This window comes from Prunus mume, linkage group LG4 (genome assembly GCF_029339155.1).
Source record: "Prunus mume cultivar Tortuosa linkage group LG4, ASM2933915v1, whole genome shotgun sequence".
Taxonomy (NCBI): Eukaryota; Viridiplantae; Streptophyta; class Magnoliopsida; order Rosales; family Rosaceae; genus Prunus; species Prunus mume.
The window spans coordinates 13,496,293-13,512,242 of NC_142701.1; the positions used below are offsets into that span (position 1 = coordinate 13,496,293).

Here is a 15,950-nt window from a genome sequence, read left to right on the forward strand (position 1 = left end):
CTAATACTTTTAGCTCAATAAATTTGTACCTCAACGATGTCTTCAATTTTCTTTCTCCAATGCGAGAAATTTTTATATGTTCTGTGTACACTATTTACTCGGTATACGCTCTAATACCGCTTTTGAAATCATTTTTATGTATAACTAGCCTCTTCACATGCGCTTCCAGCATACGAGAGGTTTTTTTTTATTTTAAATTTGTTTTAGAATTAAAAAAGATAATGGGTAGTTGTGTTCTATAAAAATATGATCCATTATCTAATTTGTCTTTTAATTTTAATTTTTTTAATATGAAAAAGTGTGAATTTACTATATTATCCTTATTTAATTTATAATTTCAATTCTTAATGTTTGTATTAACCAAAGGCATTTTCTAGTATTGTGAATGTTTCATCATTCTCTGCATTTTGCTTTATATATATATATATATATTAAAAAAATTATAAATAAAACCCAAAACTATACAAAGTTCAAATTGTTTGAAACTGTAAAACTAAATTAAAATACAAGGGTGTATTCCACTGCCCCAAAACAAAAATAAATTATAAAATATTTATATAAAAAAATTGAAGTTGGGCCACATTCGTACTTTGAATGGAGGAAATGCTAAGCCCAATAAGTATTAATACTCTTCCATTGTCCCACCCAAACTCTCTCTCTCTTTCTCTCTCCCCATTTCCTCTTTCTTCTCCCGCGCACCCATCAGCAAAGCCCTAGTTTCAGTTTTATTCACTCGTCACTGTGTCTCAAGCAAATCTCAAGTCACAGAAGCCTCACTATCTCTAATTTGACGGCCATACAAAATCAGGTGAGCTACCTACTCTCGTTCCCTGCTGATTGTGCCTCTCTCTCCATTTTGAAATCCTTTGATTTTGGTAAATTTTATTTTGGATTTAGTTATTAGGACTTCCACTGAAGAAATTTGACATAAAATCCAGTACACCAATAGATAAATTCTGTTTTTTCACCGAGCAGAATGGTTTTTGTGTTCTGGAAATAATCATATGATATAGGTTTGAAAACTTTCTCTCGTTCGATGGACACAATTGTAATATAAAATTCAACCTTTGCAAATTTGTGGAGTTACTGATGTGAAAATTTCCAATAAGCAGGGAAGATTGATTTGCTCCGTGAACCAAAATTTGGTGCTTTTTTTTTAATGGAACCCTTTTTGTATCTTGATAAAATTGACTCTGGTTGTGTTTCCTTTTCATTTTTGGTGCTACAATATTTAACTTGCAGTGGTAGTAGCCTCTTTCATTGTTCTATTTTCTGTTCACTGCTTTTTTGCCTCAAAGTTTTGTATATTCATCAATTACTGCCTCAAATTTGTGCTAGTTTGCTGTTCTAATTGTGTTATTTTGCTCCTCGAAATATGTATTTCTGATACTGCTCTATGTCCAGGCTATTCTTGCTACAGTTTCTATTGTCCTTGGAGTAACAGAGCTGTGTAGCTTGCTGGTTGTCCAGATTGTTGAAAGAAAAAGAAGTGAAGTAGTTTGGAGGTTTAGCCCATCCCAACTGCTCTGGCCCTGCCTAGCAGAAGTACCCGGAACCAGAAAAATGGCAGGGGAAGATGAGGACTTGCCCAGAGATGCAAAGATTGTGAAAACGCTGTTAAAATCAATGGGTGTGGAGGAATATGAGCCTCGTGTTATCCACCAATTCTTGGAGCTGTGGTATCGATATGTGGTCGATGTGCTCACTGATGCACAGGTCTACTCAGAACATGCTGGTAAGCCCGCAATTGATTGTGACGATGTCAAGCTTGCTATACAGTCCAAGGTTAATTTCAGCTTCTCACAGCCCCCTCCAAGAGAGGTAATATATTTCACTCCCTTTCATTTATTCTGGTAAATTTGAGTTCATGTAACAAAATTGTATTACACTACACATCAAAAAATGTACCCTTTTCGTTATGAAATCAATCAGCTTATGTGTATTATTCGGCCATTATCAGGTGCTACTGGAGTTGGCTAGAAACAGGAACAAAATCCCATTACCAAAATCAATTGCAGGGCCTGGTGTGGCATTGCCACCTGAACAGGACACATTGATCAGCCCAAACTATCAACTGGCAATCCCAAAGAAACAATCTGCTCAAGCAGTGGAAGAAATGGAGGAAGATGAAGAACCTGCTGAACCCAACCCCCCCCAGGAACAGAAGCCCTCTGATCTGCCTCAGGGTACTCCCCAAAGGGTATCCTTTCCCCTTGCTAAACGCACCAAGTGAGAGATTACATGGTACATCAATCAGCCTGAGGGATTGTAGTCCAGAGATGTGAGATGAGACAGTTGTTCACTTACTAGAGATTCTGACTCGTATTCGATCTGTATACATGTAAAAGAATGTTCTGTTTAAATATTATGTTTACTTCTGCAGTCTTGTTCCTTCACAATTATTTGAATGCGTACGCCTTATGGTCATTCGTAGTTTTTTGAATGATTAATTGATTATGCGAAGAGAGCATGAAGCTTTTGTTTTTCCCCCCTTACTACAAATCAGGCTCAAGAAAACTTATAATGATGATCATCATGAAAGATTTTCTACGTTTTCTCCATCAGTTTCTAATACCAATTAGCCAATATGGTGAGAGATGTGAAAATTTGCCTTAACAAGATAAAACCGAAGGATGTAAAAAGCACGTTGCCAAGTTTCAGTCGTCCAACAATATACAGCAACTTTTTAGAAGCATGCATTAAGCATAATGTAACCAATCAGATTGGAAAGGAGTGTCATGAAAGATATATTGCATTCAATCTGAGAACTTTCAAGATAAACCGTTTTAACAACTTGTTGAATTCGGTTAGTCATCAAATAACAGAACCATGTCACTGTTCTTTACAACTGCTTTTTTGATTTATATACAAGAATGACTTAAGTGTCACTAGATAACCATAAATGAGAGACAATCGAGCAGGGGTCAACTTCTCCAACCCACCATACTACTAGCAGCAGGACCTGTACTTGATACACTCATGCCCCGGTCATACATGCGCTGAATCTCTTCTCTGTACTCTGTCAAAGACTTATCAGGAATTGCTGGAGTCAGCTCCACCACATCCCCCATCTGCAGCTTGCATGTAGGATCACTCACTGCCGCATGGTTCAGCCTAGGCCTCAGTTCTTCCTTCAGCGGGAACCCGTATGGTGTCCATCTCAAGCTCCCTCGCCCAGTTCTTTCCAGCAGATCCATAATTGTGGAGTTTGTAGGAAACTCTTGAACAGACATCTGCATAATTAGAACAAACACGGTCAGATGCATGGTTAATAAGTACTTGTTATACATTTATCAAAAAATATTTCCGTACACTTATTTGAGTGTAAGCCAAGTACTTTAAAATGAAAATAAATAAATATATGTAAATATATTCAAATTTGAGAAACAAACTCCCTACACAAAAACTACTTTACATCAAGACTTTTATGCCTTTTCATTATAAAAGGCAAGCAATTAAAACACACTACCATATTACTTTTGCCTCTTAGTCTCTTCTTTGCCTACTATATGGACATTAAACAATGTCATATAGCTATCACCACTTAAGACAACATGCATAGTAAGTGAATGCATTTGCGAAACCAAAAGAATTACAGAACATCAGTTCAAGACTACTAAACCATAGAAAAACTTCAAGGCCATTGACTTGGTGGGACTTAAAGCATGAAACCAACTAGAAACCAATTAAACAAGTTCAAAATATATGAAATTATAAACATATACAGAAGGTTTTCTAAAACAAACCTTATCATTCTCTATCATGATGACAAACACCGGCCCATCTTGACCACAGTGAGGTTTGTAAGAATATGGACAGTCATCAGAATGTGAAGGAAACGTGCAGGGTGGCTTGATTGAATCAGCATACCCAATGGATGACCGGTCTCTGCTCATTGCCTCACACTGCCAAGTGACCACCCATCTGGCCCACTCGACCATCTGAAGCACAAATGAGGGGTGCTTACAGTCACCTTCCTTGTATCTCCAGTGAGCTGCAAATCCAAACTCAGCTTGCAAATGCATCTCCTTTGTTCGAATTTGCACTTCCAGCGGAATCATGCCTTCACCCATCACCACAGTGTGCAGTGACTGATACCTATATTTTTAACTGAATATTAGGAGGAGAATAGCGTAACAAAAATAAATGCACACTAAAACTTTTTGATGTATGGCATACCCATTAAACTTGGGTTGAGTTATGTAGTCCTTGAACTTTCCTGGCACCTCAGACCACATCTGGTGAACAACTTTCAGTGCTTCGTAGCAATCTTCCTCATTATCAACAATCAAACGTAGCCCATGAATATCATGAATTTCATCCATGTTTAGCTTCTTTCTGCACAAAATAAGCCATCACATAATCGTGTTAATTTCTGTTCAAGCATGGAAAATAATGCGCTACCATGCACCTATATTGTGATGCATTAAAATCCGAAACTATGTTCATCACTAAACTTATGATTAACTTTTATGCTGCAATAGAGAGAGAAAGAGAACATACTTTAACATTTTGCAGTAGATGCTATACAAGCTCTTATGCCGCCCACAAAGTACATGGTAGGAAATGGCTTTATCCTTGAGAGCTCGCTCTAATCTCTCTGTGGCAGAAGTAATCATTGCATCATCAAATGAATCTAGAAGCTTAGAGGACAACTCTTTGTGCTGATCTGGGTTGAGATGCTTAAAACATAAATTTTCCAGCTGCACCTTCCAGCTAGAGATTCCTAACCGGTTGGCCAAGGGTACAAAAATCTCCAAAGTCTCCTTCGCAAACCTCTGTTGCTTAGCCAAGGGTAATGCATCTAGTGTCATCATATTATGTAATCGATCTGCCAATTTAATGAGGACAGCTCTGGCATCTGCCATGGCAAGGAACATGGTATGCAGGCGATCTGCCTCAACTGTTTTGCTCGCTGTATTATTATCACGGGCAAGCTTGCTCAGATGACTTAGCTTAGACACCTAAGTAAATGCCATAAAGAACTTGATTAGAAACTAGCAAACGTCAATCTTATATTCATATATTACAGTATATATAATTTATATAACAGATCATAGTTATATCAGCATATCAACACTTCTGGATCTTTTTTTTCCAGAACCAATGTGACAACCTTGAAAAAAGAATTATCAAATAACAAAATTCATAATAGCCCATTAGAAAATTAAATCTGGGACTGACAAACACAATAACAAACCATTTTAAAATAGGATCCTACACTACGTTTCACTTTTGGGTAACACATCAAATAATAGATCAAGGGAAGAACTCTGTGTTCGTCCACGCATCCAGACCCACAGAAAGGAAAAAATTAATAAATGCATCATTCATTCTTTCAGTCAGAATACTGCAAAATTAAATTTCCTATCATAACTTTATGGATAGAGTATCATTATGTAAGTCTGAATAGCTACTTTTTTCTATTAAGTTACAATTAGACCACATAACATGATTTTTAACTTCACAGAGTTGCACCGTTTATGCAAGACGATCATGTAAACTGCAATAACATGAGCCCATTTATGGAATAAATTGATAGCATAACCAAGTGCCTTGAAAAGTACTTCTATAAGTGGATCACAGTTAAATTTCTATTACGTGGCATCTACAAGACCGTCTGTAAAAGGTCCAATTTGTGAATTTTGAAGAGCAATCCATAAAACAAGAGCTGGTAGATACCATGTAACACTCAACGTGTTCAACATAAGAAACAATCAATTACTACTTAGCACGCACACACAAAATTAACACATCTTTAACTACTCAAATTCAGTAACACAATAGATTTATGAGAATCCTTAAATTCTTACCCCTTCCACTAAATCAGCAACCCCAGCTCCAAACTTCCCAAATATATAGTCATAACACAAAAAAGAATCATCAAGCGTGTCATGCAAAAGCCCTGCAGCAACAACTGTCGAATTGGCACCAATTAATGCGAGCAACACCGCAGTCTCCACACAATGCTGCAAATACGGATCGCCACTTGCCCGCATCTACAATAAAACAACAAAATACAACACGAAACTTCTCAACCCAATTCACCAAAATCCCAAAGGCAAAAGTACGCGTAAAATTCAGACCCAAAAATTACCTGCCCTCTATGAGCTTTCTCGGCCTCGCAAAAAGCCTTGATAATAAAATCTTCATAGAAAATCTTGTGGCGCAGTTGCGCACCCAGAAGCAATTCTTTGGCATAAGGCTCAGAAATGCCCTCCAAGAACCCATCTTCCATATTGAAAGTCAAATCATCAATAACCACAGCTGACGAACCCACATCCAAAGCATCAGTACGAGCCTCAAAACTCGGCGAGTCGTAATCTACGCACGAAGAGCCCAAAGCACCTCTCACGAACCCATTAAACAACCCATTACTCCCACACCGGATTGAATTCAAACTAATATCTCCATTGTTAGACCTCTCCCGTGTAATTCTCATTGGCGGGCTTCTCGCCGAGCTCGAAACCCCACTACTGGAAGATGAAACTGGGCCCTGAAACACCGAAATGGGGCTCTGGTCCCGGTTCAACGAAGCCCCATTGAACTTGCTCGGAGAATATCGAAACGAGCTACTCAATTCCTTCAATTCTTCGCCCCTATCGTGCCATAGAGAGCCCAATTCCTCTCCTCCACCCGAATAGCTCGAGGAGGACGACGCGTGCTTCACCGTCGGCGACGAGAACAGGCACGAGAGCCCACCAGTCACCGGCTTTTGCGACGTGGAGGCCGTCGAAGCCGTCGACGACGCAGATCGAGAGCTCAATTCGAAATCGTATGAGGTATGCGCATTGATCTGGCACGGGTGGGTCGTCGAGCACACACTGCTCGGCGGGCTTGCGTACAGGGCTATTGTTGGCACCGTCATGGCTTCTGTTTGCGACGATTTTGAACCTCAGATCACAAACCCAAAAGAGCACAGCACAAATCGAGACAATCCAGAAAAGCTTTAGCTCCAAATTGAATTCCACCTGAGACCCACTAATTTTCTTCGCAAAAGCCAGTTACTTTCCCACAAACCAAACAGCTTCAGACACCTGATTGGGTTTCTCAGAGACCCATTTAGTTAATTTTTGAGGTACCCAATGGGTAAAGTTTATTGAGACCCCAATAAAAATAATTATTCTATATCTAAAACAATGAAAGATTGTCCAAAATGAAAAGTATAATGGAGCGAAATTGAGCTACAGTATGTACAAATTTATAGAAATTGAGCTCAATAGGAAAAACTCTACACCTAAATTTCGAGGAAAGTGAGTCAAAGACGGCTTGAAACGCAGAGCCAGCGAGAGCGAAAGAGAGAGAAGAGAAGGTGAAGAAGGCGAAGCTTCTTTCTTCGTCTTTGATTTTTTCGGTGAGAATCTCTCTCTTCTCTCTCTCTCTCTCTCTGTGTTTTGAGTTATATTGCTTATCGACCAGGGAAATCGAAGGTGAAATTACATAACTGTCCTCCCAGTTTTATTCCATATATAATTAATTACCGTATTTGGGACATAGACAACAAGGATGATCTGATTATCCTTAATGACCTGGAATTTAGGGTTTTAATCTAATTATAGATTTTCCTATTGGTCACATCAAAAGCAAATAAGGGTTGATGCAGTAAACATGTACCTGGCTGTGTTTCTGTCCTTAATTAGGAAAACCAAATGAAAACTAACCAAAATTAGAAATATAGAATATTCTTTTGGATAGTAAAGGAAAAATTTGTAACCCACCTCAAAGATCTTTGCAAATAAAATTCTAAAGTAAATTCCACATACGCGCAATCACTACGAATCGCGAATAAGTTTTAATATCGGAATTATTTGAGTTAATATAGAATGATTTTTTGTTTGTGATTAAAATACATATTTCATTCCCATTATCCTAATCCAAAACAGCAAAGAAGCAATTTGGATAATTCACCTTTGGTTTGGTCAGGCGAATAATGAGCATGCATTAAGCAATGAATATAATAATTAATCTTCAAGGGGAAGTTTGTAGAACTGTTCCTCCATCTATTATTTTATATCTTGTGATTATCCACTTGATTAATTTTATATTAGTTGAAGTTGAAAATGGTAACAGAATATAGGAACTTGATGTGGCATTGTTTAAGACTAACGACAGAATCAATCATCAATCTCCCAATGGTGTGCCCATATGGTGCCCCCAAAATGCAATCAAACTTTTTATGTAAAGCTAAATTACGTTGGATTCCACTAATTGTAGGAAAATAAAATGATCGCCAACAGGAACATGTGATAAGACGCATAAGATGATTATAAGCACTTAAGAATGATCAATATAATTCCTTATTAGGTGCAAATTTAGGTAAGTTAGATCAAAGACATGCCAAAAGCCTAAACATGTTGTGTAACATGCTATATCTTTTTTCTTCCTTTTTTTTTTTTGTGAAAAAAAAAATCCAAGGGAGAGAGGGTGGTGTCCATCAAGGAGTTGTGAAAGGGCACCCCCTCCCCCACGTAAGCCTGGCCACCCTCACGTAAGCCTGGCCACCCTCATGATGTCATGCACTTACACACTTTCATCTCCAGGGAATCGGCATGTCTACCCCAACCTGTTGGTGGGAATCGAACTTAAAACCTCTTGGTGAGCAGCAATGGCGAAATTAAATTGTAAATAGAGAATATAAATATATAAAACACCTAAATATTCAATAATTACAAGTTTAGAGCTAAATATTTATAATTTAGTTATATCTAATTTGTTTTAGAGAGAACTATAAGTTAAATTATAAGTTGTTTATTACAAATTATATATGCTATATATAATTTAATAGAGCATAAATAAAATTATGGGGGGACATGGCCACTACAGGCCTATAAATGGCTCCGTCACTGGTAGCTACTCAACCCCAATTCCACCCCAACGTTTGATGGCCGGTGTGTAACATGTTATGTCAAATGCATACTTTAGTACAATATTGAACATGCATAATGCATTGCTTGATTTTTTTTAAATTTTTTTCCCTCGTACCAGTACAAATCCTCTTCTACTTCGCATCATCGACCAATTTTTGATGTTGGATTCAACATAGAGAAAATAAGACAAGCTACAACAGCATGAACTGATTCCACAACTCGTGCAATGTTTGCAATACTTCAAAACCAACCCCTTGGTACTGTACATTGCTTGAATTGCAATTGTGGCATGCCATGTCAGCTATTAGAAAAATTAAGCCTAGGCAATAATGCCGAACATGCCTTATAAAGCATGATGTATTAAAATAATCCCAGTTTTAATTATTTTGTTAGAAGATGTCGGGTGGGTTTCTAAAATGTAAATGACAATTGTAAATAATTCACCTAAACTCAAATCCAGACAAAAATCACAAGGGCACTATTGACAATTCATTGGGGGGAGTGAGAGATAACTCTCAACCTCCCTCCGGAAGCGCCAGAGCATTCTAGTCCACGATAAGAACCCACGTCACCACCAAATACTTATTTCATTTATTATTTATTTCCAATCTTTGATGTATTTTTCTGTTAGATTCGGTTCAGTCCCGTGGTGAGTGTGAACCGGCACGGCACGTGGCACTGTCACACGCAGCAAACACCGCCACATGGTCGGAGCATTGGACTTACACCTGTTCGGGGATGACGGCTATTGGGTTAGCCTTCATCTAGACACGGTCAGAGTCGGTCAGATCACTCTCTAAACACGTGCTGGAGGCCGAGTCAGCTCCGAGATTGAAGGATTGTCATTTACTTCGTCCGACAAATCCGACGGTCAGTAGAAGCTGTGAGACTGTTACAATCTGTGGACTACACAACCGGGGCTGGCGGTGACAAAAAACCGCTTCTAAAAGGTCAAAAGTCAAAATAAGTGCTCTTCTTCATGATCAAAATTTTCTCGCGGTTTTCGTTTTTTTCATGTTTATTTCTCGCGGGTAGCTGGGTTGATTGGTAGCTAGCAGCCAACTCGAATATTTTTTTGAAGGCTAATTTGGATCGTATTGCTATTGACTTAGACTCATTTGGGAATTGGGAGTGATTTTTTAGAAACTACTTATGCTCATAAGCGTTTCTAATAAAAGCATTTTTATTATAAAAATATTTTAATTTTTATAAATAAATAAAAATCAAAGTACTTCTTAAAGAAGCACATAACAGTGTTTCTTATAAATACTTTTAAACATTTTTGACAATCATAAGCGCTTTTAGCTATAAAAAAATATTTTTAGCCCTTTCAGAAGCACTCCCGAACATTCCTTTATTAATCTTATAAAAGGTTAGTTGATTATATATATATCAACCTATTTCTAAATCTCGTGTATAATTAACAACTAAAATAGAGTGCTGCTAAATGAACCCTAAAATTGAGTATAGTCTACTACCATACTATTTATTGAATTACTAATTTACCATAATATAAAATAATAATAATAAATTAAAGTGTACTCAATTCATTTTAAGATTCGTTTACCCTTTTTTTTTCCTTGATGTCCTCTGCCTAATGGTTTCCTGCAAGTTAAGATATAATTAGAAAGAAAAGATGCTTGTTGTTCAAAATTGATAGGATTATATCCATCCTCAACCAAGCCTCAAATAATTAATTGTGGAAATTTAAAAATGGTTGGTTTTTGACAAGTCAAAAGGAGATTTTTTTGTTGCCTCCTCTGCTTGATCTGCATGGTGCTGTAAATTCATACATCAATTCGCTACATGAGTCCATCAATGGTGAGGCCCTACTGTCAACAACTGAACACAAAATGCGTTTTGGAGTACAAGTTTCCATCTTGGACGAAAATCAACCCAATATTTTACATTGTTACTGCCTTAGCTAAAAGAATTTTGAGATTTTTTGCACAAAATTTTGGCTGATTTGAATTCATTTCTTTAAATTTCAAAAGAGAACTATCAAAAGAAAAAAAATTAGGTTCTGGGTACTTACTGTTGGCTGTTGCGGATTGTCAAAGACATAGAAAGTGACAACATTGTTTCGGTGATACTAATTTACCCTAATATAAAATGGCCAAAAAGTATTAGAATGTAGTAGGGGTATTTTTGATAGTTAATTATAGTATACTTAGTTAATTTTACATTTTGATTTAAATATTATAGTGTACTTAGATTATAAAATGTACTCAATAAACTTTAGGGTTTGTTTAGCAGCACTCCTAAAATAGTGGAAGATCTCGAGGTCTTAGGTTTGATTTCCTTGTATTTGAGATTCTAGGTTTGATTCCCTCATACTCAATACCGCTTGTATGACCCCAAAAACAAGTGCAAGACCTCGAATTTAAGATTAATTGTTTTTAATCACTTGAGCTACAATTCCTCTTTTTTTTAAGTTGTTAGTATTTGGTTGGATGAATTGATATTTCAGTAAAATAAAAAAAGTTCAATTGTTTTCTGTGTAGTTGCAATTTTTATACATATTTTTCTCTCATTCCTTTATATTTTTCCCATGTACCTCTCTTTAGTCAAGAAAAGAAAACAATTGAAACCCAAAAACAAAAACATTACGTTATTTGAATGATTGGTTCTCGTGATAATAATTAATTGGAAAAAATGAAAAGGACAATTTTGCCATTAAAAAAAAAGAAATTAAAAACTGAGTTTGCATAATGACAGGTTGAGTGAAAGCTTTTTGTTCTTGCGTATGAAACTGTTGACAAAACGTACAAGCCGAGAGTTGCATGTGTTAGGGTGCGCTTATTTCCATGCACGCTACGGGATCAATAATTTGATAGGGACAAGTGCAGTGTGCACCCAACTTTAGGGTTTCAATTCCAACATGCTCTTTTTTTTTTTTTTAATGGTTTGATTAGGAATTACAAATAAGAAAATTTAGATGCTATATATTTCTGAGTTTTCTTTGGATTTTATTATTATATTTCTTTGACATTAGGGCTCATATATAATATATTGGCTTAAAATAGATCCAGGGTCAGGGTGCATGTATATATATATATATATATATGTATGTACATCAAATAATTTTTCATGAGTCCAAAACAGTCTTAATCAGCACCACGTATACGAAACTGCGTGACAAGAAGACTTGTATCATTCTTGTTAATCAAATAGCATATGGCCAAAGGATGCACATTCCGTGACTATACCAAACTAAACTTGAGCGCTGTCGTTTCATTTTCATATACAAAATCATCCATATCCTAATAGATAACTTTAATCCATATTTCTAAAATGTTAAGAGCCCGTTTTGATAATCATTTCATTTTTAGTTTTTAGTTTTTAGTTTTTATTTTTTATTTTTTGGGCTAGAATATAGAGGAAAAAGAGGGAGACTGGAAGTGAGAATGTGAGTGAAAATGTGATTGAGAAGGAAGGATGGGAGAAAGGAATAAACAAAAGTGAAAACAAAAACTAAAATCTATTTGAAATTGTTTTCACTTTCAAGTTTTTGTTTTTATCACTTTTGTTACTTATTCCTCCCATCATTCCCTCCCCTTTTCTCTCTCAATCTCATCCTCACACACATTCTCACTCTCGTTTTTCTCTATACTTACAAAAAATGATTACTAAAAACTAAAATTGAAATGGTTATCAAACGGACCCAAAATGACTAAGAAATTTCGTACCTCATCAAATGTAACTTTATTTGTACAATTGATAATGTCATATTTGGTCTCAATATCTAAATCCAAAAACTATTATTAAACTTAAAAGTGATCATCAATGTAAGCCTGTATTTTTGTTATTCAAAACATCTTTCTCACCCCACCTGCTCCTCCTCCTCTCTCCTCTCTTCTTCTTGATTATGAGTTATAGAACGGCTTATTCTTTCTATTGGGTTCAATTTTGGTGACCCCTTATACTCCTTATGTGGGTGTGAGCTCGAGCTCTACTCGAATTTTCCCTTACCTAGATAGGCTACAAGTGGTTTGGTTAGAGGGCTAAAGGACTAAATGTGGCCCTCCAAATCTAGCCAAATTTTTTTTTTTATAGCCAATGGTTGAAGAAGAGTTTTGCATTATTTTAGGGATACATTTGGCCCATGGTTGGAGATGGCCTTATCTCTCCATCCCACTCCCTTCTCTCCCAAAACCCCAAATTCTCTCTCTCTCTCTCTCTCTCTCTCTCTCTCTCTAATTACAAGCAATGATGGAGCCATGATTCCACATTAGAGGGGGCCTTCACAAAATTTTAAAAAATCATTTGAATAAGAGCGCTCAAGCGCTAACTGGTTAATAAGTTAATACGATACTAACTACTCGGTTTAGCCCACTTCATAATATCATTTTCATATTGATTAATATTTTATCCATTAATTACAATTATAATTGTTATGAATTTCATATTTTAAAATGGTTGAATATTAGTCTCATCATCTACACTATTAAGGGCTCAAAAGTTAATAGGGGTAGTGGAGGACATAAAGACTCCACTACTATACTCCCCAATCTTACACGACTATCTTAAAAGAACTCCTATTAACGAGGAACTTCTATAATTTATACTTCAACAAAGAGAAGAAATACAAAAAAAGATCATAAGTCCCAATATTATGGCACCCTACTTAGGCATGTAAAAAGGAGAGAAGGGGGAGTGGGGGGGTTGAAACTCACAAAGCTTAAGTTAAACAAAAGAGGAAGAGGACAGGAAAAAAAATGTGTAGGAGTTTTTAGTGCAAATATCATAACCAAACCTTGAAGATTTAAGGGAAAGTAGAAGAGTGATTAAGAAGTTTTATGGTTAATTTGTTGACAAAAAGAACATAATATATTATTTATTTTAGAGTAAATATTCCAATATATAATTTAATTAAACAATTAAATTAAACAACAAATAGAATAATGAAATTAAATGTGGCGTTTGCTCCACTAGGATACAACTATTTAAATCAAAGTCCTAGCACTAGGGCTTTGATTTCTAGCGAAATTTAAGTGTTTATATATGCGGCTATACAAGAATGATGATATGAATGTTCTCTGCGAATTTGCAGGATAAACTCAATTAGACAAAAGCATTATATGATATTTGAATTTTAAAAATAATTCAAGTAATTAGTTAATTAATTAACTAATCGGGTTTAATTTAAATCATAGACCCCAAGACATGTACATTAAACGAATGTTATGTATTATTGAAAAAAATGTACATACGTATATAATATGAGTATTAAATGTGAAAATGCTAAATTTTTTATATAGGTAATAAGTCTCACAAAGTTAAAAAGTGAAAGGGGACAGTAGAGACTTGAGTAATGGACATAATAATAATGGATAATGTTCTAAACTACTCTTATTGATAAAAGAAAATCATGAAATATATATATATATATATATATAAAGGATCCCAATATATAATAAAGAGTATAACCGATCAGCTATACTATTTATAAAAAAAGGGGGGAAAAAAACCCGTGTAAAGCCGTCCGGCTATACTATTTTGTACCACCAGAGTATAGCCGTGCGGCTATACTATTTAGGAAAATAAAAGAGGGGCCGCAAGCGCCTAGGCGCCCATGTGTGAAAACTCGTACAGCCGTGCGGCCGCCATAATATTTTTGGCTTAAAAATACTATTTCAAAAAAAATACAAATTTATAAATAAATCCAATCTTAGACATGTATTTATAAAAATCCAAACACTATTTAAACATAGAAAGTCAACTTTTGTGTGTTTATAAATGGGTTTTGAGTGTGTGTAATGATGGGTTTTGGGTGTGTTTATATGTTTAAATAGTGCTTGTTTGGGGAGGCCTCTGCCGCTATATTATTTATAAAGCCAAAACCGAGCCGCCTAGCTCTTAGGCGTTACTATTTTTTCTAAAAATACTGTAAAGCCGGCCGGCTATACGATTTATAAAGGAAAAAGTCCGCCTAGCAAGCACTCGGTGTGAAAACAAGGATAGCCGTGCGGCTATACTATTTTTTAAAACCCAGTATAGCCGCGGCTATACTTTTGCAGGTAAAAAGACCTGCTGGCAATTACGCTCCTACGCGTCAAAACAAGTATAGCAGCCCGGCTATACTATTTTTTTTAATAAAGCAGGGCGGCTATTCTATTTGTTTAAACAAAATTTACAAGGGGTATAGCCGTACGGCTATACCGTTTATTATTGGTATTATTTTTTAAAAGTACCCTCGTAGTGCATTATTTTATACTTTATTGATATCAATTGTCTAGTTTCAACATATTCAAAGCAGATACTAAAGAGAGAAATTTTACAGTAAATCAATATGAGAATTCAATTTTTTCTTCTTCTTTTTTGGTTGGAATGTTTGCCCATGGAGGAACAAGAATCAATATTATATCATATATAATATATATTAATACAAAGGGTAAAAAGATTTAGGGGGTTTTGGGACCACTCTGGTCCCTATATAGCTCCGCCCCTAACTACAAGTCTTAAATGTAATTTCTAGCATATTATTTCGAAGATGTGTAAAACTATAGCTCGGGTGCTTGCACCATCTCCTTCATGTTTCTTGTTAATTACATATTCCTTTGGTTGTGGATCCCTTGGTTGCTGTGTTCGTTTTGGTGCGTCATCGGTTCAATTCTTGTATATGTATGCTTTTGTTTGGGCTTTTGGTCTTTTTGTAAATTAGGCTATGTATTTTTTGGGACCTTACCAAAAAAAGAACTAAGCCTAAATCTCTCCAACCTGATTATTTTGAGCTTATGTAATTACCATATTGTAATCTTTCCTTAGTAATGAAATTCCTTATGACAAAAAAAAAATTCCGTTCACGTCAAATGTATGTTATAATATAAGTGAATAACATACTTCATGTGTCATAAACTGAAAATATTATAATCATATATAGTCCATCGTAGAAATGAGAATGGGTAACACTATGTGGTCATATTCCTATATCATAATTGAAAATACCTGTAGGAGGATGTCTAAAAATGCCTAGAGGATGGTGAATATGCCAATTTAAGATTATAATCAAATAAATAAAAATAAACTTCGATAACATGATTGATATGCTTATCAATCCTGAAACGTGTTGAGCATAAAATA

The 15,950-nt window shown here is 35.8% G+C and overlaps 2 protein-coding genes across 2 annotated transcripts; one reads left to right on the plus strand and one right to left on the minus strand.

Annotated features, from left to right (window-relative positions):
• The first annotated feature begins 672 nt into the window (after positions 1-672).
• Positions 673-2,382, plus strand: LOC103327622 (transcription initiation factor TFIID subunit 9). The gene is made up of 3 exons (XM_008229963.3): positions 673-808; positions 1,405-1,821; positions 1,961-2,382. Exons 2-3 carry the CDS (start codon positions 1,564-1,566, stop codon positions 2,231-2,233), a joined length of 531 nt encoding a protein of 176 aa, XP_008228185.3. The 5' UTR covers positions 673-808; positions 1,405-1,563; the 3' UTR covers positions 2,234-2,382.
• Positions 2,383-2,734: 352 nt separating this feature from the next.
• On the minus strand, positions 2,735-7,383 carry RSH2 (RELA/SPOT homolog 2). The gene is made up of 6 exons (XM_008229962.2): positions 6,098-7,383; positions 5,814-5,999; positions 4,504-4,964; positions 4,180-4,338; positions 3,747-4,098; positions 2,735-3,233 (listed from the first exon to the last, which is right to left on the minus strand). The coding sequence occupies exons 1-6, from the start codon at positions 6,866-6,868 to the stop codon at positions 2,925-2,927; spliced, it is 2,238 nt and encodes a 745-aa protein (XP_008228184.1). The 5' UTR covers positions 6,869-7,383; the 3' UTR covers positions 2,735-2,924.
• Between the last annotated feature and the right edge of the window lie 8,567 nt (positions 7,384-15,950).

Bases quoted from the DNA above. Each gene is read 5' to 3' on its own strand.
- LOC103327622 (XM_008229963.3), top strand. From the start codon at position 1,564: ATGGCAGGGGAAGATGAGGACTTGCCCAGAGATGCAAAGATTGTGAAA. The intron at 1,822-1,960 runs GTAATATATTTC...GGCCATTATCAG, and splicing joins CACAGCCCCCTCCAAGAGAG to GTGCTACTGGAGTTGGCTAG.
- RSH2 (XM_008229962.2), bottom strand. From the start codon at position 6,868: ATGACGGTGCCAACAATAGCCCTGTACGCAAGCCCGCCGAGCAGTGTG. The intron at 4,965-5,813 runs GTAAGAATTTAA...GCATTTACTTAG, and splicing joins TTGCTGATTTAGTGGAAGGG to GTGTCTAAGCTAAGTCATCT. The intron at 3,234-3,746 runs GTTTGTTTTAGA...CTAATTATGCAG, and splicing joins TCATGATAGAGAATGATAAG to ATGTCTGTTCAAGAGTTTCC.